This window comes from Pseudopodoces humilis, chromosome 6, assembly GCF_049639895.1.
Source record: "Pseudopodoces humilis isolate 2021_Gansu_Grassland_sample_001 chromosome 6, ASM4963989v1, whole genome shotgun sequence".
NCBI classification, from domain to species: Eukaryota; Metazoa; Chordata; class Aves; order Passeriformes; family Paridae; genus Pseudopodoces; species Pseudopodoces humilis.
This window is the reverse complement of record NC_142205.1, coordinates 8182246-8208842: the sequence shown is the minus strand read 5'-3', so window position 1 is coordinate 8208842 and position 26597 is coordinate 8182246. Positions and strand designations below refer to the sequence as shown.

General features: G+C 40.7%; 1 protein-coding gene across 6 annotated transcripts in view; it reads right to left on the bottom strand.

The window, feature by feature from the left end:
* Positions 1-26597, bottom strand: part of LOC102113041 (NELL2-interacting cell ontogeny regulator 1-like) — a 36053-nt gene that overhangs the window by 7870 nt on the left and 1586 nt on the right. Inside the window, exons 1-4 of one of the 6 annotated variants that reach the window (XM_088056389.1) lie at positions 4604-5021; positions 4340-4393; positions 2105-2247; positions 293-381 (exon numbers count right to left, since the gene is read on the bottom strand). In XM_088056389.1, coding sequence (XP_087912515.1) covers positions 293-381; positions 2105-2228 — 213 coding nt within the window. In that variant the 5' untranslated portion in view covers positions 2229-2247; positions 4340-4393; positions 4604-5021. Of the gene's footprint in view, positions 1-292; positions 382-2104; positions 2251-4339; positions 4552-4603; positions 5027-26597 lie in introns of those variants that run through there. The other 5 variants (XM_088056390.1, XM_088056392.1, XM_088056391.1 and 2 more) reach the window with 5 other exon arrangements.

Sequence of the window (26597 nt, the reverse complement as noted above, 5' to 3'; positions counted from 1 at the left end):
TGTGTGCTCAGCATTTGGAGTGAAAAGAGCAGTACTAATGGTTATAATTTGGCAAGGGAAAGATAAAGTTCACACTTTCCTTGACTTCCTAGTGTCCCTGATACCCCAAAGCAGAAGAATTCCACAGATTACTGCACAGAGAGGTGAAATGTAATTAACCAGCCTCCCTTTAGAACACAGGACAGTACAGTTCACCAAGTGTGCAAAATCCATCCACCTTATCTACTTTTACCCACAGAATTTTCTTTTACATTAAAAAAAAAAAAGAAAAATACATTTAATGTTTCCTTACCCTCGTGTCTAGATTATATGCTGTCTTCTTTAAATCCTGCAGAGCTCTCTGCATGAACTCAAAGGCATGGCAATCGACACAGGGGCGGCCTAGGAGAGCAGAGTAGAGAATCATGACTACATGGCATGAAGAATTAACTAGAAGGATTAAGCAGTGATTTTGAGTATCAGAAAGAGCTACAGAAAAAGAGTCCAAGTGAGTACTGACATAGGTACTCCTGAGCAACCCAGGTTATTGTAACTGGTTCACTATAATGGACAACTCAGTCTCTCAATTATAAAGGAATTACTTAAAATTTACGTTAATATTTTCATTCCTGCTATATTGCTGTTCCACTTTATCTTCCACAGCTCATTGTATGGAAACAATAAACCCTTAACTTGAGCCTTTGATTTTGCTCCACTAACCCTGGGCACATTTTCAACCTTATCTTCAGATTTTTCAGAAATTATGTCTGAAAACAAGAACCTGTTCCCTAGAAAAATTTCATCTCCTAATCTAACAAATGTGAGCTCTAAATAGAAAACTAATGGAATAAAACTGACTACAATATCATAAAGATGGACCATTTCAGCCTCAAACTTTGAATACAATACAGCTTTGCCCAAACAAATGCCCTGGGCATTGCTGATAAGCAGAAGTGCTGCAATCTGGATTTACTGGGGTGTTTAAGAGAGCGTTCCCAGATCGAGACACTCAGACTGAAGACCACAAGGTCTGTTTTGCCTTGATCACCATGTAACACAGATCTGTGCCCTAACAGACACCAATACTGAGACAGAGCAAACAGACAGGACAAAACATCTTTATCTCATCAGGCCCTACATCTGCTCTCATTTGCCTCTCGGTGCCTGTGCCTGGCTGACAATTTCACCAGAAATACTGCACAAGTGAGAAATTCCGAACCAGGTTTTGTTTGCTCTTTGGGGTCTGATATGAATGAAAGGTTGAAATCTAGACTAATGTTTGAAAATTCTGCTGTGTCTGTGTCTTGTCTGTAAGCCCATTTTGCAAGCACTTGATGTTGGACTGTACATGCCTCTGACATGCTGGAGAATGAGCTTCCAGTTCATGGTCTGAGTGCTAACCAGCAACCAGGAATTCTGCCTGCTGGAGAAAGGGAGCCTGCCAAATTCTCTTACTGGCTAAGAAAAAAAAAAATAGAAAAAAGAGATAAAACCCCCACATTAAACAGTATTAAAGACCTGCTCCATCATCCATCACCCAGCTTCAGTGTTACTATATTTACTCTGGACAAAAGGAGAGGACAGCAGTTTTTCACATAACTTGATGCAAGGACCTGTCATGTTTATAAAGTAAAATAAACTAACACAGGTCAGCAAAGGAGAATTAGGTGGTTGAAGGCCCCAAGACTAGGTGTTGACAAAATCCTTTCTTGGCATCTTCATTGTGATTTTGTTTTAATAAAAATTCATGACTTTAAAACAGCAATCATTCTCAAAACCAAAATATAATGAACAGTCAATGTCGTTTGAAAAAGAACAAGTCTCAGTAATGTCTCTGGAAAGCAAACATGGTGTTTGCTGGCATAGAAAGGGCTAACACAATGGACAAAAGAAAAGGTGCAGAACAGTGGCAGATTTCAGCTACAAGGCAGGAGACAAGGATAAGAGAGCGAAGAGCTTTGGATGCAGGAGCAAAACAGCACTGGTAGGTTATCAGGTTGTGGTTTTAAAACAATGTAGGCAAGACATATCCAAAATAGTCTGAATTATTTGGGCAACCTTCAGAGTCCTGCAACATGAGAACTGCAGTAGGGGCTGTAGGAGAGGGCTGCAGGGTGGTACCTACTTTCAGCTGGAATGGCTGTTCCTGCTTCTTGGTCAGCTCTAACAGGCTCCGCCACCAGCAGGGCAACCACAAAAACTAAAGGAGCTGTAAGGACGGCTCTTCTCAGAAGGCAGGATGCCAGCATCTTGGGAATGGCTGCTTCCCTGCTTGTCAAGAGACATAAACAAGTTACTGAGGGACTTTACAGGTACACAAGGGTTTTGTTACAAAGTAGTTAATGTTCCTGATACCTAAAGCATTGTCAGTCTTCCTCTGAAAGAAAGCAAAATACCCGGAGATCTAGAGCATGGAGAAAAGTTCTCTGTACCTTTCCAGAGCATACATAAAACTCAGCTGGGAGAGAACATTCCTACACAAGATAAGAAGTCCCTAGAGTGTCCTTGCTTTCATTTCAAAGCCAGGATGCCAGCAGCTTTGCCTGGTCTGTGAGTTTTTTCTAACTACACAGTCACAGATCTGTGGAGAGCTGGATCACTGTTAGACTTTGAGGTCAAAACTGCAGGGATTACAGAGCTGGCTGAAACAGAACCTGGAAACAAGGTCTTTGGCCTCTGGCTTCCTTTACTGCATCATCTTTTCACAAGTATAATAATTAAAGATAGCCACTAGCATTACACAGCACGCTAATTATAAAAACTCCTTTATGAAAGTATTTGAAGGAAAAGACTTCTGCTAAACCTCCACAAATTCATAGGTAGAATTTCTGATGGTGAATGCATCAAAACTCTTTGACCTTCTGTTTCCCCTCCTAATCTGGGCTTCAGGCCATTATTTGCAGCCATCCATTTGTTCCTGAACACCACAGCAAGGCCACACCATGCCCTGAGGTTGGTACAACCTGGTCCAGCAACAGTTTCCCTTCACACAGAGGCAAGTTTTTTTATAAGTTTCAGATTAAGTACTTTCTTGACCCAACACAAATTGTTCAGAGCAAAAGGGACTGGCTCAAGTGTCAATTGCTTGTTAGAGATCTCAATCCAAGCCTCAAAGATTCTGGCACACTGCTAGAGAGGTCCTTAACTCAGCCAAGTTTATCTTTCATTCCTGTACATCAAAATGGAAGAAAGAAATACTTAAATAAGGCTAAGTTATGGCACTACAATAAAATCCACATAAAAAAATCCATTCAGCTGTGGGAAAGCAGGACAATATTCTGCCTCTTTCTGATTTTCAAGTTGGTGCTTACTGAGCAAAAGATGTTGCATAAGAGCATTAAATCTGCATGTACTGAATGCAAGAGTACAGCACTCCCCAGAACAGATTGTATTTCACATTTAGAAAGGCAGCAGAGGGAGGCAGGAGAGGGAAGGGTTTTCCCCATTGTGCCACAAACACAGAACAGAACAAGACTGCTCTTCAATATGTGCGATCCACCTTTTCAGACACAGCCAAAGTGAAGCTGAAAATTCTGCACGAACACTTGCAGCATGTGCAAACCAGCAATTCACCCAGGGAAGGAGCAACATTGTACACAGCCCTTCCTGGGCACCTCCACCTAAACACAGGAGTAGGGAATGGTTCAGAAGCAAAACACAAACATGTAGGAACAGAGTCACAGACATACTTGAGCCCATGGCAACAAAAAGATAGGGTAATGTAATTTCTATATATTTCTATACCCTCGTTAGGTTTCCTACCTCAGCCACTATTTAGATCTGATGTGATCCTTTTTCTTATCTCTACAATCCCTAAAATAAAGGGATTAAAATCACTGCAAGTGGCTTGGGTTTTCTGTTTTAATTAATGGTGATCTGCAATCAAAATAAGCAGAATCAAAAATACCAGTCTTTGCAATAGGATGCAGCAGAGTGTCTCCAAGTAATAGTAAATTAGGATAACATCAGCCTCTTTTGGAAGTACCTGATGAAGAAGCCTCCTGGTCAGTAGGAGCAGAGGCTATTCTCATAGTTGACTATGAGTACTACAAAGGTTCAGCAAAACAAAACAGACATGCTGTTAAACTTTTTTGGGGTATCTTACCCATCACCCACCCCAGAGTCAGCTCAGCTTTGTATGTGAGCCCCACTGCAAAACAACTGCTTCTCTAGTGCAGCAATCATCTTTAATCACACATAACTCCTGCCTCTCAGTTATTGCATGGGAATTTGCAAGGAATAATCATGACAGGCTTCAAGCGTGGTCTCTCTCTGCAATGCAACTGGGAACAGAGACAGATCTGTGCATGGACTTCTATGAAAAAGTAACCCCCTTTAACAAAGGAAAAAATATCAGTACCTGATCTTTCTCTTGTCTTTGTGATGGTTTCTTTGAAATGGCCGCTGCAAACTGCTAAGAGAACAAGTGCAGCATTTCTGAGCATGTGCACTGTCTCTTTTTAACCTTCTCTGAAAGAGGTTATTACTATGGGGAGATTTCTGCCATGGCAACAATGCAGAGCACTGCAGCATGCAGCGCAGATTTAAAGAGGCACAGGCTGTGTCTCCCAGGTCTGGGGAAGGATGTTTCTGCTCTGACAGGCAAGATCCAGCAGTGACTTACCTACTCTGGGTAAGGTTTTTACAGCCAGGCCATTTGATTAATCTCTCTTGAAGTCTGCTGAATGGTTTTCCTGAAGTCTGAGCAGCTGGATGCAGTACCTGGTTGAAGCAACTTGCTTCCCTAGAGCCTGAGAATACCCATGACAAACTACAGCTGCTTTATTGGAAATGAGGACAGAGCAGGGATTGCACTCAGGAACTGTTCAGTGCACTGCCTGCCATTTGAATGGCTCTGAGTTATAGGGGTCATAAGTACTTGTGCCTGCTTTCCCAGGTGTTCCTGTAATTCCAGTCCCAGGGCTGCCAGGAGCAGCTGCAGCCACTAAAACTCTTGAGCCCAAACTCAGAACCCCTCTTTTCCAGCCTGCACTTCTATCCCCCTTTCAGTGCCCTATGAACTGCACTCCAGGACAACACTGACTGCACTGGTTCTGCACACAACATTACAGTGGAATGCAGATGATAAAAGTGATTTTGTGAAATCAAAGCTAAATTCAGGGATTACATCACCCCCCAAAACCACATTTCCATCACAAATTAGACACTAGCAGTGCTTGTTTCAGAGAGAATGAGCCCAGCTGAGGGCAGGCACAGCACAGAGGAGCGTGCACAGACCTTCAAAAGGGCTGTGCACGGTGTTTGCTTTAGCTAGTTCAGAGGAGACTCAATCTTCAATGATTTCATGGTGAAAGTTGGGGGCATTCTGTGCCCAGGAAGGTCAGCCACACTTTTTTTTTTTTTTTTCCCATGAGCAGAAACTCCTTCTCAGAATTATGACTGAATTGCTGGCTAACATTTTTCTTTTCAACTTGCTCTATAACCTGTCTCTCCTCTACAGCCCTAGAGGAATGGTTTGCCCCCATTAATTCAAGTAAGTAAGAAGCTAAAATTTCAGTTTGTTCAGTGTGTAACTATGTTGCTGTATGAAGTTACAGCATCCATGAGCAGAGTCAAAAGGGGATTAATTATAGTACTGCCATCCTTACAGATCACAAAAACAGAAAGCAGGGGAAATTACTTTTAAGAAACCGCTCATTTGGGAAAACAAGATTTAGCATTGCAGAGATAACCATTTGGTCTGATTTAGTATCTGCCTATACATAAATTACAAATGCAAAACTTTATTCATGATCACTCTCCACCCTCTAATCTCACACCTTGGCCTGTCTTCCTGATAAATAACATAGATATTCATATAGACACACACACACACTCCCCCCTCTCTATGTATATGCCTTTTGTTAGCCTGATCACTCCCAGTAAAGCTGTTCTCCTGAATTCTGTCCTTTCTCTACCACAACAGTAACACCAAGAAGCCAGTCCTGGTACCTTGGGTGTTATCACTGATTCTTTCTTCTACACCCATGCAGTCAGACTCCAATTCCACTAAATAAACTTTCAAAAATCTATTTCTGCTGTTCAGATGCTAAATTTCTTGCTCTAAGCATCCCATTCCAAGTATTGCAATGTCTCTTCTTTAGCCTTGTCTTAGATCTATTTATCCTTCAAGGAACAACTGCCATTTCAGTGTTTTAAACACATTTCCTCTTTATCCACTTCTCTCCACTCTGCACTCTGTTAAGTACCAGTTTTTCTCTTCACTGAAGCTAAAATTTTCTCAGGTGGAAAGTATCAGTTCACCAAGGAGGAGGTCTTCCATATAGGAGGTGGACATTCCATTTCAGGGTATTTTTCACAGAATCATAGAATGTCTTGAGTTGAAAGGGACCCACAATGATCATCAAAGATGAACTCCTGGGCCTGCACAGGACCATCCCCAAGAGCCACACCATGGGCCTGAAAGCATTGTCCAAACACTTCTGGAACTCGATCAGGCTGGTGACCATTTCCACAGGGAGCCTGTTCCAGTGCCCAATCACCCTCTTGGTGAAAAACCTTTTTCTAATATCCAACCTAAACCTCTCCTGACTCAGCTTCAGGCCATTCCCTCAGATCCTGTCACTCACCAAAGAGCAGAGATCAGTGTCTGTCCCTCCTCTTCTCCTCACAAGGAAGCTGTAACTTCAAAGATCAATGAGATCTCCCCTCAGTCTCCTTTGCTCCAGGATGAACAGTCCCAGTGCCCTCACCCACTCCCTGTATGCCCCCTCCAGACCTTCACCATCTTCGTGGCATCCTTTGGACACTCTCTAATTGTTTCATCTCTTATACTGTGGTGCCCAAAGCTGCTCCCAGCACTCGAGGTGAGGCTGCATCAGCCCAGAGCAGAGCAGGAAAATCCCTCACTCACCCAGCTGGTGATGCTGGGCCTGATGCCCCCAGAACATGGTTGGCATTCCTGGATGCCAGGGCACACTGACAAATTTTGAATTTTTGAAAGTATTGAAATTTTTATTAGGAAAATATTTTGATAAGTATTACTTTGACAATTTTAATATTTTGATAATTTCTGGTTTTCTGATTCAGAATTGTTTGTTTTTTAAAACTAAGCTTAACACAATAAAAACAGATTTCATAGTCTGTTCATGGAATTGCAGAGTGGGAACAGCTCTCATGTTAAAGACACTCAAGCACAACCCTAGCAGAACATTTTAACCCAAACAAAAACTTTCCTTCTCTTATATCCCTGATGCACAAAGCACAGGTCACAGAGATGCTACCTCAAGGGCACCTGAAAATTGGAAGTACAGACAAGGACTGGAACTATACAGCAGCTGCACAACAGCCTTAGTGGTGATTTCACTGGTGTGCCCAAAGTTGCAGTGGTGCTCATTAGGTTCCATGGGCTGAGTGTGAAAAGTGACATTTGCATGAAAGCTGGAACAACTTGACTCCCCAGCTGCCCTTGGGGATCATTCATGAGGAAAGCAGAGAGAATTTATAGCTTCTTTTCTATAATGAAGTCAGACACAATGGATTTTTTTTTTCAAGATCCCCACCAGCTAAGAAACATCAAAGCACTGTTACTGAGATTTCATTTTTTCATCTTGATAGCACATGTCTTGACACTATAAATATTTCTGTGGGATTGGAAGAAAAGCTCGAGCCTTTACCTCGAAGCCTCTTCACTGCTTGGTCTCTCCTTGGCTCTTAAATCTAATATCTTGTCACTACAGAAAACTTTCTTCCCTCACTAAAGATAACAGATTCTGTCATTTCTCCTGGAGACACTTTTATGTTTTCTCATAGCCTACCCTCTAAATCATGGTAAAAATCTCCCCACAAGGTGCCATCTTGTCTTCTATCAACTACACTTTTATGCCTTACCTCTGCCACAAATGCCACAGAGCAGAGCCTGGGGATGAATCTGGCTGAGGCTGTGGATGCCATGCAAATGTGTTTGTCATACCAGTATGTGCCTGCTTCACAGCTCTGGCTGTCACCCCTGTCACCCCTGTAATCCTGGGCTGTGTTTGCTCTTGTTAGCACAGCACCACAAGGCTGCAGTGCTGATAGAGGGCTCCAGGCACATGTGAAGTACAATAAAGTCAGACTACATAAAGCTGGTCTCATTCTCCCACACTCTGATATAGGAGCTATTCATAGAGCAAGCCTCTTATTCTTTTCCTTCCAATGCAAAGCTCTTGGGATGTGTCAGAGTGACCAGATTAAGAAGCAAAGCCTGCTTTTGTTCCCTGAACAGGTCTCGCCTATCTTGGTAGCAGCAAATAATTGCAATTGTCCCTCCTTCCATTTTCCCCACCAGTAATTTTAGGAACAATTTCCTTGTCACTAGCTCTAAATCCCACAGTCGCTATTTGTCAGAATATGGATTGCCTGAAGTCATGCTAGGACCCAAAAAACTTGAGTTTCAGCACAAGGCTAAGGCTGGGCTCACATCCAAGTCTGACTTTTCCACACAGATCTTAGGGAGACCTGCACTGTCAGAACTACTTACTGCTTTTTGGATGAGATGCTAAATTGGGGTCATATCTTCCTGTATCTCTCTGGGAGCTGAGAAGCATCTAAAAATGCCATGGCAATATTCAGGAAGGGTTATCATTAACTGAGACATCTTTGGCTTGCACTCTCCCCATGCACCCTCCTGCACACACATCTCTGGGGAATAAAGCTGTGCCTGAGCTATTTCAGGGAACATAAGAGCTGCAACTTTAACTTGTTTGCGAATTCCACAGGGATGTCTAGTCTCAATTAAAGCAAGCAGCAATTAAATATGTAGGCACTTGAATGGGCATTGAACTAGAGGGGAACAAACTTCTTACTTCCCAAGCTTCCCAGTCTGGAACCAGATTTCAGAGTCCAGGGGCCTCTTTTAACACTGAGATTTCTCAGCTGAAAAACATTTCACTGTTAGCCAGTCTCCTTGCAAAGGCTGCTTGGAGGAAAAGCAATTGAGGAAACTAAAGAAAGTGAGACTACTAAAATTAGAAGTTTATTGGTGACCTTTATTTTCCTTAAAAAAAAATGTTTATTATCCAAAGTCTGCATCAGGGCTCTCAAACTACAGAAATCAGAAGAAGAGGGCTCCAGATCCATTCTCTGCTTTATGAATCAGCCCTTTCACAGCCAAGAGACTAATCCAGGACGATTTTTATGACACCAATACTTCGATCTCATTGAGAATCAATAATTCTGACATTATAATCTCTATGATTTAATAGCTTAAAGATGGATGTACATTCACGCATTTGTGTTTGAAAACTGCATCTCTGACTTGATTTCATGTTTACAAGGTATTTTCAAGCTGATAAATGTAGTTTCTCTTTTATGCTTTTTCTTCTGCTTTCTACAATGACAGTGCCACAAATTGCAAGCTGGATAGTGCAGTACTATCCTGATGCTGCACTAGCTGTGACTGCACAGTTTTCAGCTAAAAGCTTACTCATGTCTGCCTATAAAATACCTTGTAAATTAATTCATCATTTGTGATCCTGGGATGTTTTTAGACTGAAGCCAAGGCAAATAAGCAATTAAAATTTCATAAGTATCACTATAGTGACCATAATGTTGGCTGAAATCCAGGAAAACAGACCAGAACCACCACTTTTAAAAGATTGTCTAGTTGGAGTCTAAGTAACTGAGTCAAGAATCAATGATCACAGCTGGGACAGATTCCCATCCTTAGGAGGTCCAGAACTTGATCTAGGCAGGGATCAAGTTTTAACACACACTCAATAACAGATTAAAATCCCCAAATCCTCAAACTCATCTGGCTGTCATTCTAGGGGGATACACAGTGACCACCATGGGTTACTTGTTCCTTGGAGAAATTAGTTCCTAACTATAGGTCTACAATCCTTAAAACAACAGATTTTGTTCAGATTATAAAGAATGCTATGTCAGTCTTCTTATTTACTAAACTACAGTTTGTAGTAGCAGCTACTGTCGACCTGTATTAGCACTCCCAATGCTGTCCAAATGGCCTGGAGGGCATGTCCCACACAGCAGCTGAATGCCTTCCTGTGCTCTGACATGCAGTCTCAGTTTCTAAGCAATATGTCATTTCATTCCTATCACCCAGGGAATAGGGATTTCAGCTTTCTTCCACATTTATACTCTCGGTTTTGTTATTATTGGGTTTCACTGCATGTGGTTGTAATCCACACGAGTGTATGCAGACAGAGTGACACTTAAATATCTCATGCCCCAGCAGTATCAAACTCATCTTATGGAACACAATCCTGCAGCTCTGAGATTATGCAGAATGTACTTTAAGAGAGCTAAGAACAAATCAGTCTTGTTCTGGACATTTGTCTGCACGAGTAGCTTCAGAAGAAATACAGTGAACGCAGAGTCTGACCAGAATTAGAAAATGCTGCAAAATCTTCCTCTCAATAAAAGCCTTTCAATATTTGGCAACCTCCTGGGAGGTTGAAATTTTCCACTAAAATGCTTCTTTTTCTCTTGAATTTCTCATCTTCACCTCTGCCCACTTAAAAAGCAACCTAAGTCCCTCCCATGGAAAAAAAAGTGTATCGTAAGGAGTTGAGTATGTAGAAGGAAAACAAACAAATATGCCATGGTAAGAGGTGTGTTAAAAAACTCTAAAACAGATGGCATTTCAGAATGTAAAGGGGCTTACAAGAAAGAGGAAGACAAACATTTTAGCAGGGCCTGTTGTGATAGGACAAGGGGAAATGGTTTAAAACTAAAAAAGGTAGATTTCACCTATATATAAAGTAGAAAATTTTCTATGTGGATGGTGAAACACTGGAAAAAGTTATCCAGGGAGATGGTAGATGTCTCATCCCTGGAAACATTCAAGGTCAGGTTGGACAGAGCTCTGAGCAGACCGATCTAGTGGAAAATGTCCTTGCTCATTGCAGGGGGCTTGAGCTAGATGGCCTTTAAAGGTACCTTGCAACCCTTTGATTCTATGATTCCATGAACTACAGAGTCTTGCTCACTTTGTCATGTCCCATTACCATGATTTTTGTGGATTACTTGTTTTAGAAATTTAGACCTTGGCAAATCAAGAAAAAGGTGATTTTCACTGTTGCAGTGGAACCCAGAGCTGTCAGGACACTGTGAGCAGGTCTGTCTGATAGGTCAATCTGCCTGCCAAAGCAGCCAAACACCTCTTCCAAAATTCAGCACTGCCTGTGTGGGAGTTGGACAGGAGCTTATACAATTTTAATAGTTTGAAACAGTGCTTATGGTTAAAATCAGGAATGGGTTATTTACAGTGCAGCCAAATTTTCAAGGAGAGGAGGAAGAGAAGTCACAGAAGATATTTTACCAGGTGCTTAGAGATGTGCACAAGACAGTGTGGCCTTTAAGAGAAAAGGAAAGAGGTGTCTCAGCTAAGCACTTCCTTTTCTTACTTAGCCTCTGCTCCCTTCATAAGCTGCTCTTGTCTCTTAGATAACTTCTGCTGTGATTACTCATTCTCTCTAGCTTTTAGTTCTTTGTCCCCATTTGACATCTTTTGTCTCAGCCCCTGAGATTCTCCAGTGCTCAGCTGCAGTGTTTGAAAGCTGACCCTTGTTTGGGCACTCAGCTCTCTGAGTGCATTTCATCAACCCTCCAAAGAAATAGTTGCTTCTGCACATCTGCCCTGCCTTATCCCTCTGCCAAAATGCTACTGTTCTGTAGAGAAATGTCTGGGAGAAGCACACGGGCTCCTTATCCCCTTGTAGTTGATAGTCTGGCATAGCAGACCACAGAGTGCATTGTAAAGGGCACCATGGAGTGTCACTGAGTGACCCCTCCCTTGAACCAGCACCATCAGCTCGGCTGCCTCGCTGCTCCCAGCACAGCTACAGCCAAACAAGGACCGGTGCACGTAGAGCAAAGACAGGCTCCTGCTCTTAACAGTCACATAACCACCCTGAGAACTCCAAACACACCTGGGAACCTCTCAAGATACTGTGGAGCTAGTGTGTGGCACAGGTTCCCTGAGATCAGTCAGCAATTCAGTACGGGTGCTGGGCCTGTGCTGAGTCAGTGTGTATCAGCTATTTGGGTACAGCAAGACAGAAACATGCATTTTTTAAAAAGAATAATGTTATAGGCAGGGGAGGGCTGAGAGAAAAAGCTGCTCAATCCATCTCCCAAAAAATAACAGCTGGCTCCAAGGTGAACAGGAGGCTGTACAAGTGCTGGAAAGGCCCTCTCTAGAAGTTCTCCATCTTTTTCACACTGATTCCCAGCTTGCCTTCTCTAGAACTTTCCACTAAATTTTAGGGATATGGGAAAGACCACCTGGCTATTTCTCTTCATTTCCTCTGGGTGAGGAGTCTGCAACAGGGAAGACCATCCTTTCCCCGGGAATGTGGGCAGTCCACACTACCCTCCAACATTATTTTAGTTGCTATTTGAATTTGTGATAATGTACAAGCTACTTCTCATGCCCACATCCCAAAAATGGAAAGAGCAAGGGAGAGCCCTTGGCTGCATAAATATTTTTCTCTTTCCAAGGAGTCTTCTCTGGGCCAGCATCCTGCATTTTTATCCTTGAGAGCAGTGTTCTCTCCTCAGAAAACAGGCATCTTTAACTTCATTTCCCACTACATTCTGGAAATTGCAACAGGAGGAAGAAAAAGGACATTAGGTGAGAGTTAAAAGAGCAAATTTTTCAAAGCATAAATTCCTGCAATATCTGTGCTAACAGTGCACTTGTGATAGGCTGATGCTGCTAACATGGGCAGCCAACTCTCCAGAGTTACTGACCCTGAATCACTGTGGGGCAATGGCTTCACATCTAGGGAATGGAGCTGTCATACAAGGAGATTTTTTAATAAGCAATAAGAAATAAATAGTTTCTCAAGATTAAAAAAGAAAAAATTCTCATGGATTTGTATCATCTTTACAATGTAGTTGAGGCAAAGAAAGCTTTTCTAGTAACGTTAGATGAAGTATCCTTTTGACAAAGAGGTACTAAGGTTTTTTAGGGTGTTTTAAAAAGCATGCACTATGCAGGCAGACAAACGTGGCTGCAGCATCCTGGGTTGTTAAAGCTGAATTACAACTTTCATTGGAATCTTCACTTAACTTCTCCAACTCCTTATTTTTTCATACACTGTCCTGGAACAGAAATAAATCCAGAGAAAGCACTTGAAACAGAATTTATGTACTGGTGTGAGAACAAAACAAGCCTACCATCCCCTGTTGGTTCCAGTGGGTTTTTAGAGCCTGAAATGCTCCCACTTGGCTCAGCTGCTTTTGTATTTAAACTTGAATGGTTTTGAGTCAAAACCAAAGAACATCTGTTTAGCAGTTTTAAAGCTAGAAGTATTTAACATTTTTCCCTTGATGTGCACAATTTGATTCACTGCCCCGTTGCACTAAGGCTACAGGAGGGGCTTTATGCATGGTTTAGAAGACAGATTGGTGGTGTGGGACACCCGGGATGGCCCATGGCAGCCAACAGTGGCAGGGCCAGGAGCCACAGCTCCTTACAGAGACATTTGTGAGAGGCTGTAGCTGTCAGCTCCTGGCTCAAACTGAGTTCTGAGCTCAGCAAGAGCTGCTGCCTTCCAGAGAGGCAAAGTCTCCCATCAGCTAACCAGCTGCAGGACCTTGCTTCCTTGGGAGGCAGGGCTGCCTGGTTCCAGACAGGTTTCCTTTCTGAGGAGAGAAAAATTAGTCACTTCCAGACCAGCAGTATAGCCCTCCTTATACTGAACCTCAGGAGTGCTTCTCCTCATTATTCTCCTCATTCCCCTCACTTAGACCTGCCAAGCTGCTTTTCTGCTCCAGGTCTAATAAAAATAAAAATAGAAATAAAAATAGAAATAAAATTAAAAATAAAAATAAAATTAAAAATAATTAAAGCCTGTGCATATTCTGGAATTTTTAAATATAGGGGAGAGAAGAAAATATTGCTGTTTTACTAGCAATTATTTTTTTAGTTGGACTGTTTCTACTTAGTCAATTATTTTATTGGAGAAAATGTCAGACGTATGTTTTTTTAAAGGCTGTAATTAAGCACAGTCAGGAGTTATTATATTATTCAAAAAGCCTGCTGCTTCTCATTGACTAATAGCAACTACCAAAACAAAGTGGATTTTTATAGACCAGGTCTAGATATAAGTGTAAAAGTATATTGGAGAGCAGAGGCACATACTGTACTTAGACATCTCATCTTCATGCTATAGAATGCCCTAATTGGCAATTAACTTCTGCCAAGATGGAGCTGAAAATTGCCACTTTCCAAACACTGATATTACCAGAGGATTAAACTGTTACCTTTTCCATAAGAATGGCCTTTGAAGATTGATTATACCATGAGTCATCTTTTATCTTGAGATCAGCTATTTAAATTTGATGCAGGTTGTGCTTCTTTTTGCTCGCATTTTCTATCTAGGCAAAAAAGAGGCTGGATATTGTGGTAGGGAATGTTTCTCAATTCATGAATTATGGCTCTTCTACACAGTGTTAAATTGCAAATATTATTGGAGAAAAGGAGAAGGGTATAAAGGCAGCAGAAATAGTAACTTTCCAGAATAAAGAAAATACCATTTAAAGACCACATCTTCTGAGACAGACAAATGTTAAAAAATACCTTTATTACACCAGCAAAAATAAAAGCCATTAGGAAATGTTTGGATGCTGTTCATGTCACACCATACTATGTTGGCATTTCCATTTGACATGCAGACTTGTCAGTTTTGATCATAGCTGTGAACTACAGATGTTTTTTAAAATACAGGCCAGAGGAAAATAGATTCCCATTCAAAACAGAACCAGTGCTGAATGTCTGTTCCAGGTCTAAAAAGGACTGAGATTTACAGTCAAATGGACAATTTTCCAGCTGTGCTAATGAGGGAGTGAGAGAACATACTGAGGTGCTCTCTGTTCTTTGTCTTTCAAGCTGGTTTTGAAACCTCCAAACAGAAATAATCCCTCTGTTTCTAGAGACCAGCTGTTCAACAAGAGGTGGAAAATGAAGGGAGCAAAGGACAAGCAGCTTTGAAATCTGCTCGTATTGGCATGGCTGAATTGTATTAACATATCACCTGTCTGACAGCATGAAAAATATAAGACAATTCACACAGGATTTTCCCACCTGTCCATTTCTAAGTACATACAAGAATATTAATTATACTACCCTTTTTCTATCTCCCCGATGATAGACATAAAACCAAGTGTAGCTGGTGGGATGCATCCTTCATCTGAGTAACAGGCTTGCAGTGGCTGGGGCTCACCACAGAATCACAGAATGGGTTGGGCTGGAAGGGACCTTAGAGATGATTTAGTTCCAATCTCCCTGTGTACTATATAACTTCAGAGAAGCTTCTAGGCTCAGACTGAATGGCTGCTGAGGCTTGGATTTATGTGAGTTTTTTTATAGGCTTCTACAGAGTTGGAGATTAAAAGTGAACCTGAAGTTTTCTGTAATTACCAGATATTTTCTTATCCTTCCTGCACACCTGTTCTCCAGCTGAACAGAACTTCTACATCCTCTCAAACTGAAGGGCTTTGTTGACCCTTGTGGTAAAAAGCTCCCCAGCACCTCAGGAACAGCACTGTTAACTCCACCCAACACCCCAGAGAGTGTCCCTGACAGTGCTCAGGTCACAGAGCAGCAGTGAAATAATGACTGAGTCTGGAGTCTGAGCATGGGAAACCAGTGCAGAGAGCAGGAATGAGTTTGACATGCATGTGGACGTTTGAGTTGTTAAGGACACACACTGCAGTGCTCTGTAGCAGTTGTGTTTCCTGAGGATTTGGGGCATTGTGCCAAGTACCCAACACCCCTGTAGATATGAGAGCAGCTTGTGTTTCAGAATGCTTTCCTCCACCTACAGATCTCTTTAACAGCCAAATGGGAAATGGGTGTCTCTGGGCATCTTTCCAGAAGCCTCTGAACTGGTGCCTTCATGCAGCAAAACTCAATGGGTACATTCACATACTTTTCACCTTGGTATCTGCATTACATGAGATATTTGCCTCACCTTTGCTGCTCCTTTGGATGCCAACTGGCCTTCTGTCTATTTACCAAAGCAGGAAGTACTTGAGTAGGAACAAAACTGAGTTAAAGTCTGACACAGCATTAGTATCTGGCAGATACCAACATTATCTGCCTCAGGCTTTTTAACAATCATTATTGTTAGCAAACCCGTTAAGCTCTATAGGTAGATGTCCCTTCTGAAGGTTGGCCACTGAGCTGAAATTTAACCTTTCTTCACATTTCCAAAAGCCAGTTGGGCTGTCATTGAAACAATGGAATAAAATCACCCGACCTGGATCTATTCATGTTTCTATTTAAAGGAGATAAGGAGTTGATTTTACATAAGATCTCATCAGTGCTCCTGAGTCAGCATGATTGTTCTGGACTTCCTGGCATTCTGACAAACTGAGCAAGTAAGGTTATTCAGGAGCTAATAGCTGGTATGGATAGAAAGGGAAAGGAGACAATATGCTGCCACCTTTTGGTTACAGAAATGAGAACAGATCTGAGCAGATCTCTCAGTTGGAAATTAAGACATCTATGATTATCTTCTCTAATACAACAGTCTGAAAGCCCACATGCTGCAAGATGCATCCCTTCATGTTCTAGATTGTTGCTATAAGCTTAGCTCACTTATTTCACATTTTTTCAGTGTTACTTGAACTAATTAATAATTATCAAGCAATAATTAATAATTTATCTAATTTATAACATAAAGGCTTGAGTTCTCCCACCTAAAACTAACCCTTTGCATCACTAAACTGATTTGAGAAACACAGCTGCAAGAAATAGAAGGTAAAAGATCTCATGAATTAGTAGCTTGTAAAAGTAAGTGACTGCATGTCATGACTTCTGACACTTTCATTACTAGGTTTGTCATCAGTACTTTACAAATGCATCCTTAACTGTGTGAATGAGATTTTTGGTACTGGCTGACTGCTGAGGACCTGAAGGGTATTTTGTTTGTCTTTTTATTAAAAGATTGGTTCAGCTGTTTATGAGAATAAAAGATTGAAGAATGGCCATTTTTAATAAAAGGAATGCAAGGCTGCTCTGTTAAAATGTTTGTGCACCTCCTAGTTTGATGCAGAGCCTCAAACTTTAACAGGGAAACTCTGTATCAGGGATGTGCTTCTCACTGCTCCTGTGAGTCATTGTACAAGTTTGGGCCAAGTGATGGGCCTGTGAAAGCCTCAGTTTAAAAATGCTCTGTAAAAACTTATGGGAGCTTGTGAGTTCAAGCCCATGAATGTTCTGTTACTTCCAGCTCCCATGAGCCAGAGGCTCTTTACATTTACTGCATGTATAGATTCACCGAGCACGCTGCAGCCTCATGCACAAAAATCCATCAAACACTTGACTTCTTTCTCAGTGCTGGCACTGACTTCTCAATCTCTTCCCCTGACAAAAGGGTAATGTAAAGGGAGATCCTGTCTGCCTGTACTGCAGAAGGAACAGGAATTTTCTAACCACTACCAAAGCTGTGTTGGCAGGCCTGTAATGGCCACCTGGAGCAGCCACAGCTGCTCAAGCAGAGCAGAGCTGTGCAGCAGACCTGAACCTGGCCCTGCTGTCACCTCAGGCCATTGTTACACGTCACACAGGGGTGCTCAAGTGAGATGTCCCTGTCGCAGGAAACTGTAATGCACTAACAGTGCCACCCTACCCTGTCTGCTGTACACACCCCACTGTTCTGCTGCACCTTGAGTTCCAGGCTCATCTTGAGGAGTTCTAGGCTCTCCTGCCATTTGGAAAAGTATTCAGAGGACTACAGACATGAGAAAACCACCAGGAATTATCCTGTTTGTGCACTCATCACTCACTGACAGTCCCAGCAGAAACACTCAACAGCTTCCAGACCCTGTTATATAGAGATCAAGAAGCTGAAGGAGATCTGTAAGAAGGCTGTTGGTAGAAATTTTAAGGCAAAAAAATCCCTTACCTATGTGTTATAACTTCTTCAAGCGGTTTAACTCTATTACCCATCAGGAAAAGGATGAGAGAAACCAATTTTATCTTGCTCTTTTTAAGGAGGGAAGTGATACAATGAATACAGTGCTTAATCTCTCAGGGTGAGGGGCATCCTGTTATCTTTCACAGGTCAGGATCACATTAACCATCAAATTAACCATTAATTAACTGAGTGGTGGGAAACAGCAAGACACAACCTTTCAGAGCTAAATGAGGCCTCCTTTTCCTACCAGCAAATTCCCCTAAGCCTCTTAGCAACCAGAATTCCTCCTCTCCATCTCAACACTTGTCTTTCACACATCTTATGAAATATTTTCACCCATCTTTCAAATAAAGGGTTTTTTATACATTTAACCTACATGCTCAACGCCAGCACAAACACACACTGAAGCCACATCAGGGTAGAGAGGCAGAGGAATACCAGGACCATTGGACCTGCTAGAAATATTTCAAGAAATTGTCTGTTTTTTTGTTGGTTTGGGTTTTTATTTTCCACCACTTTTCCATCATTTTTAGGGAAGCATGTCTAGCTTGTTGGCATAGAGCTGTATATAGCAACTAAGTGAACAGAATGGACCATGGTATGGAGATGAGTCAGGACTGTGTGATGAATCAGATCTTGTCCAGAAAATCCTGGCTCATTTGTTGCAGACAGTGAACACAATGACTGCAGGAGGAAAAAAGTGGTTCCAGGCTAAGGCATTTGTATACAGCTCAGAAGGACTGGATTCTATTTTTGTCCTCACAGACTACTAAATTAGCCACTTAAAAACCCATTTTTCATGGCTGGCCATGAACTGGGTACAGGGTTTTACTGAAAGCCTAAATTCTAATCTTGTGCTTTTATGGCTAAAAATGTTGATGAAATGTAATGTAATTATCTGTAATGCTATTTTCTTCTAAATTTATGAGGATGTTATGAAAATACCCTGAATTCTGTTTGTGAAGCTCTCAGCTCCTATCCTATTGTATATCACTGAAAAATGCATAACAAAACTGGTAACTGCCTTCACAGCAGAATTTGAACAGTAACTAGTAAGGCATGGAGTCTCCTATCAAGCACCAAAAAGAGAACAAAATATTGAAGAGTGGCTCATTAAGTGACTACTGTCCTCTCTGGCTACTAATGAGCTCCTGTCATTTATGACTGCTTTGCAATCAAATACAACAAAATGCAAATCAAAGTTTTAAAAACTTTGATTTCCACAAATCCTGGATTTTTTAACTGCAGAATGATTGACTTTGAAGCCTTAAAAGCTTTTATATTATTTTTGTCACTGTATGACACTCTCAGTGCCAGTGAGTCTGCTCTATCTGATGATTAGATTGCTCCCTGTTTACTGTCTCCCTACCATGCCTGACCTCCTAATGATGGCCTCCTAAATAGGATTTTAAAATACTTTAAGAAATAATATGAAAAACTTATATCATTACTTTTTCCAAACTATTTACTGATTTTTTTAAAAAATTACTAAGGATTCAAATTTTTCTCATTTTCTCTTTCCACTTTGGCTCTCCTCACTCCCCTCCTCCATCAGTTTGAAAAGCTAAGTCCATGATGTTGCCTTTGAAAAGGGCGCTGAGAGCTGTAGATCAAAAACTCTTCTGTGTCAATTCAATCCATTCCAGAACATTTTCCTGCAAGCTGCTTCACATCACCCAACACTAAAAAATGGATTAACAGACTAAGCTGGATTTAAACATCCTCCTCATTAACACAACCATAAATTGGGAAGAGTGCAACATTATTTTTGTCTCCAGCTTTCTCCCCCTTTGTTTACCCAGTTTATCTGTCCCTTTCAGAATAGTTAAATTCCAGAGGGTGACGAGGCACTGGGACAGGTTTTCCAGGGAATTTGGGGATGTCCTGTCCCTGGCAGTGTTCAAGGCCAGGCTGGATGGGGCTGTGAGCACCCTGGTCTAGTGGAAGGCTGCCCACAGCAGCAGGTTAGAACAAGATGATCTGGAACATCCCTTCCAACCCAAACCATTCTATCATTCTGTGATTCTTCAAGGGGAAAAATATCCACTAAAAACCACCAGTGAGATGCTGTAGAATTGAATTAAAGACCTGCCTAATCTAGTTTTTTCACCTGGCCCTAAGAATTGAATTTTGTCTATCCTAGTCTTTTACTGCCTCTTTGTTAAAAGGGGTAACACACGTACAAATCTCATAAAACAATAAAAATCTTTTTTAGCAGGGATCGAGTCAATACAATCCACTTGCAAGCAGAACCACACCAACAGATACCAATAGTACATGTAAATCAAATTTATGCCATTTGAAGTTCCCTGTAACTGTGTTCATCAGGTTATCACCTCAGTTACTAGAATACAACAAAAGTCTTGCTGAAAACATTATAATAACTTCTTTTAAAAATAAAGAAAATTCTCAGAACTTCATACTAATCTGAGTTAATTTACTGGTTCTGTAATGGATATGCAATATCAGTTTGTTCCGAGAGCAGAAATGTCTCAATAATTCATGAACAATCACATACAAATATTCTAAGTCTGCCTGCAAAAGCTGCAACTTCATAATTTATTATTATAGTTCTGGAGGAAATCCAGCCATGCTGAGAAAATCTGTGCTGGAAAAGAGAGTTTGAAAGGAGGTAATATGTTTTATTAGATTAAATCAGACCAAATACAAGGACTGTAGGCCTGAAATATTGTTTATTTTTCAAATTATATCTGATAAAACATGATTATGTTTTGCTACAAGCCTAACCTTTCTGACATATTACAGAAGTATTACTTTAAAAGTAAAGCATTTGCAAGAAACACGTGTACAATGAAACCAATAAAGCTCAAGATAACTTACAAGTGAAAAAAGATTAGAAGATTTATAATAATTTACATTGTTCTCTACATAGCTCTAAAGTTGTGGAGTCAGCTAGTAATCTTTCCCTGCTTATTTGGATTTTTCTCATAGCAGTGAAAAGAGCAAAAATAAAACACTTTTAAGTGTTATTTCAAAAACAAAAATAGGTAGAGAGAATTCACTGGCATAAAAAACCTTGAAAGGCTTTCAGTTCATTTTATCTTTAAGGGACTATAGTTCAAGTTCATAGCATCCTTTAAACTATGAAAGACATTTTGATTTCAGCCAGATTCCTCAGATATGTTCATCTTGTCATGGTATTTAGAGGTGTCTGCATGTTTTTCCCTACTGTAATCTGTGTTTTTCAAATAAGACTCCACTTCTCATAGCAGAATCTGAACTAACACAAGAGATCTTAACTGTCAGGAAATGACTGGTATTTATGGTTTATTCAGACAAGCTGGAAAGATGGGTGAATTTTTTATAATTTTTTGATTAATTATTTGCATCAAATTTTGTGTGTGTGTGCATGTGTGTGAGAAGAGAGAGAGAGAGAGAGAGAGAGAGAGAGAGAGAGAAACGGGGAGAATTCTTTGACTTTATGCTTGGAACTCAAGCAAATACTGCCTTAAGGAATCTTTAATTATAAGAGTAAAATATACATCAGCAGTAACTGTGTCAAGCTCACTGGGTCAGGAGCTACCACTAAAAGCAGGAAATTTTGTCAGTGACAGCTATCAACTTCTAAATTTGAGTACTCCTATCTTGTGTTGCTACCACTGTTGACAAGGATTCAGAGCAGGCAGAGATGGGCTGTGAAATCCAAGTTCTCCACTGACTCAGAGTTTCAGGTCCAAATACCTACATCTCCCAAATCACACCTGGAACATCCAGCTGTACCACACATGGAGTACCTCAAACCGTGGAAAAGGGCATGTAACATGGAATAAGGGAAAATGTAATATGATGCTGTCTGGTTAGATACTGTAACTCCTACCCAGATATTTTAATGCATCCTTTCTGTGCCCCCTGGGCTTTTTAACTCTCTACAAGTGTTCAGGGTGGGATCTATGACAAAAAAAAAACCAAACAAACCAAACAAAAAAAAACCAGAAACAAACAAACAAACAGAAACCCCTCAAAAAGCCAACAAGAAAACAAAACCAGTTATCCTCTACTTTAATTTATATAGTGACACCAAAAAATGGTCTTTTTTGAGAAAGCAAGGGCTGGGTGGCCAGTCTGCCAGATGGTTTGGCCAGGCTCAAGGAACAGCTGACATGCAGCTAGTGGAGAACACAGTGTGTCAGATGATGACACAGAATACACCATGAGAAAATTTATGAATGCCAGATTAAGGAGTGCTGGCATGAGGACTGGCATGAGGACTTAATCCAGAGAGATCTTGATAAATTTGAGGACTAGGCCAACAGACACCTGAGGCTTGACGGAAAACCCCAGGCATGAGGATAGGTGGGAAACTGGCTGAGCATTAACCCAGGAGAAGGACCAAGGAATCATAACAATGTCAGGCTAAGCACAAGCCCATTTAGGCCAACAGTGCATTCTCACTGTAAATAATGCAAACTGCACCCTGGACTCCATTGAGTGGTGTGGCAAGGAAAGTATTACCCCACAGTCACTATAACAGAGAAATGAGGAACAAAAAATTGTTACAGAGACTGAAAAGTTCTACTTTCATTCAAAGTTCATCTGCTTTGCAAAGAAGAGAAGAAGTTGTTCATAAAAATGGGTGTAATCTAGCTGGGAAACTAGAAGGTAGCAATCCTTGCCAGAGCAGTGAGTTTCTGGAATACTCTTCTGCCTTCAGCAGCAGAATAAAACAGTCAAGCCAGTTGCAACATGGAGTTTAATTGCTTATAAAAGGACTGAAGTAATAATGTGGCACATGACAGCAAGTGGTCATGTAGGACATCTAATCCAGTTCTACATTCCTGAATTCTACATGCATAAAGAGTGATGAAAAATTAAATAGGATAAAGAATAATTTCTGAAACATAATAAAGAGGGAGAGAAAAAAGAAATGTAAGGGTGTTGGCAAAGTCCCAGGGGGTAATGAAGAGAGAAGCATTCTTCCTTGAAAACTTAGTGAGTTCCTTGTGGAAGATCACAACGTTGTCTCAACGTGCCCTGATGTCACAACCTTTAATACCTCTCATTTCACAGTGCAATTTCATTGTGACAGCTGCTGAAAGCATTATGCCTCCAGCAAAATAAGAATAGGATGTTTTATACACTGTATGCCATGAGAAGCCAAGTAACACATGATCCAATGCAAGGCCTTTCTACCATTTGGCCATATCAACATAAAACAGACCATTTGAAGCACAGTGCACTAGCAAACATAAGACTTTAAAACAAATTTATTTGTGTGCAACACAAATGTGTTTTAGGTCCTAGAGTGTTTTCAAAATTTCTAATGGTCTTTAATTTCACACATTGTTAGGTCTGATTAATGGTATTTGGATTGCTCATAGTAATGGTGTTCTTATTTATTAGAAGTAATTGAGAAGATAATTGAGCTCTGCACCATAGTTTCATGTTTTAAATAACAATTTTAATTCTTCCTTTTGTTATATTAGTATATTAAAAACCTTACTAAAATCAAGAGTAAAAGAAAGACAATGGAAGAAGTGGCAAAGGCAACCAAACATCTGCTTCCAAACAGGTGGGTGTTACCTCAAGGATGGGACCTCTTAGGTAGGTGTGCTGCTCTACAGAGACCTCAACAAAATTGTTTCATCACTGCTGACCTTCAGTGTTCAGGCCCCATCAGCCACAGATCAGAGCGCAGAGTGGGCTCAAACTGCTTTAGAGCAAGACAGAAGGGAAATTACCATCTTGAGATCAACCTCTCCCTCTTCATGGGCCTTTTCCATTGTACGTCTCAAGTTACAACACCATTTTAAAGTTTATTTGAGAGGGGAAAAAAATGACAAAATTGTGCAGCTGCAAGAAGTTGCAGAGAGTATGACAGCAATGTAAGCATAATCCTGGGCACAGGCAGCTGGATGGAGCACCACTGAAACCATTATTGCCCATCATGCCATGCCAATTCACAGGACAAGATGTACCAGGACATTTTTAATAGATTTAATCTTTATATTTATTTCTGCCAGAGGCTTTTCCTGCCAGGGAAGGGAGCTGGCTGTGTCACGGCCACAGAATACAGGAGGTTCCCATGAGGAAGCTTTGCCTTAGACTTGAGGAAGTCAGATAATCTGGTTTTATTTGAGTAAATTCTCAGCCAGTGTATCCTTTCAGATCACATTGCTACAGCAGTCTTTAAATCTTTAAATGGGTCAAATAAAACTCCCACACAAAATGATGCACCCACACAATTGCATTAACTCATAATAAGCAACATTTTATAAACTAAATTACTATAAAAATGTGTAATGTATTTACAGGTCTTCAAACTGACATTAAATTTTATAAAATATAATTTTATAAAATCAACTACTGCTTAATAACAATGATCTGTGTACCTTAGATCCACTGACAAACCTCTGTTGTCAGTTACCATAGAGGATATTAGACTTGCACTACTACCAGTTACTCCACTAGTGCCCCTGATAGCTCTAAACACCTCATCTCACAGTAAACTTATATGCCAGCCTGATATCAAAGGATAAAATTTATCTTCTTTTTCTACCTTGAAAACATTTGACACTGTGCTTTAAAAACATATTGAGAAGATGTGGTATTTAGAACTCAAGATACAAACATAAAAGTTTGCAGAAAAGCTGTAACTCAGTCCTGATGGTGATGTTGGGGCAGCAGGAGGATAAATTATATAATACTCAATATACTGCTTTGTCTGCTTTCCTGGGCTGGTCCCTGTCAGCATGGCATGAATCACAGCCTAAAGCCTTATTGGCTGAGACACTGCCATACTTACCATGCAGGATAAGAGGCCAGTGGGAACTGCTCATGTCAACACCATGTTTATTGCACATGCCTCAGCGCTTCCTTAAAATCAGTAAAGCAGCTTCTTGTTCACTGAGAGATCAATGCCAACGCCAAACTGAAACCTCTGCCTATGAATGGACCAGATGCTGTGCTGCTTTCCCTTGAACCCAGGTAACTCCAGGCTCTTCCCCTGGAACGTCCTGCTGGGTACAATTACCCTGAATCTGACAGGAGACACAGCACTTTGCTCTGGGTAGTGCAGGACTGAGATAGATAGATAGATAGATAGATAGATAGATAGACAGACAGACAGATAATATTTCAACAGGTAACAAGCTAAAACTGGAGGTTGAGCAATTCACAGAGCACTGGTTTTGGTGTGAGACAAAGTTGTACCTTTCTTAAAACAATTAATAATTAATTAATTATTAATTAACAATAAAGCAGATTCAAAGAAATGAACCCTTGACTGTATCTGGCTCGTATATGAATACTATCATGACTGGATGAGTTAATCCAGGGTGTCTCCCTCTAGTCAATTTTGTAGCACACTCCAACTCTTCTCAACAATTTCATATTCAATATCATCACCTTTGAAATAGGGACCTGCAACTTAGAAGAGAAAAACATCTGCAGACAGTTATCTGTGCAATGCAACATCTTGAGGGATATAAAGCATTCCAGAGAAATCAAGTACGCCCTTCCCAGCTCCAGAAATCCCTGAGGAATGAGCCTTTTTATATCTGCCATACCACCCTGGAAATCATTACCCAAGCTAAACAAAATTTAGCTTAAAAAAATAATAATAAAAAAAGCACTTTATTCCAACAGAAATTTAAGGTACAGGTAACTGGCAGGACAAAAGCTCTTAGATCTGGCTGGCACTTTGTCTTAATCTCCAGAGCGTCTGATGCCTCTTCAGTTAAGAGGGACAAATTAGCAGGTGGTAGACTGGAGCCAAACTGACTATGCAAATCCTTACATTCCAGATATGTATCACAGAATAGGCTCCCTTCTCAAGTCACACTTCAGATAAAAGCACAGAAGTGATCACAGCAGCTCAGTGCTTTAACAGTAGCAGTGTCCAAAAGATTAATGTCTTGAGGAAAGCACAGAAACAGGGTGTATGCAATAACCCTTCCTTAGCTGCTGTCAGCCTGCATTTCTGCTCTCCTAAGAAAGCCAGCACCAAATCCCACAATAACTTTACTGAAACAGAGCTACCCTTTCTAAGGACAGCCAGTCCAGCCACCTGAGCTGGTGCCGTTTGTGCCATCTCACAGAACCAAGTTAACTCTGTTACAGCTACTGCTTGAAGACAACCAGCTTTGCAAACATGTTCTGATTTTCCTCCCCCAACACAACTTTAAAAGGAGTTGGTTACTTTTCTGCACAATTAGAAGGTGAGACCACTAGTTTTCCTTGCTTAATTAGATTTTTTTACACTATGTCATGGATTTTACCCGATAGATAAACTAAACCCGACAGATAAAACGAGACTTACCAATTTTTTGCCCTCCATTAATTATATCCAGCTGTTGAAGGTAGGCACCAGTATTAGTTGGTTTGCCAGACTTACCAATACTTTAACAGCTGGATATAATTAATGGAGGGCAAAGGTTAATAGTGATAATTACATGACTAAAGTAAATCAATTCCTTTACAGCTATTTTAAAAACTTTTGCTTTTATTAATTTCCTATTCTGTTTCCAATATAATAATTTACCTCAGTGTCTTAGTTACAATTTTTTTTCTGTACAAACTAACAGATACATAGTTACTCATGGAAAAGTAATTCCCCCCCGGATACATACTGAACTCACATACCAAGATAGAGATCACGAGAAATGCTGGATATTTATGTACTACACAAACTGCCTCAACTTTAATTTTGCTGTTCTAAAATATCAGCTCACTCACTGCATACAAAAGACCTGTCTTAAATCAGAT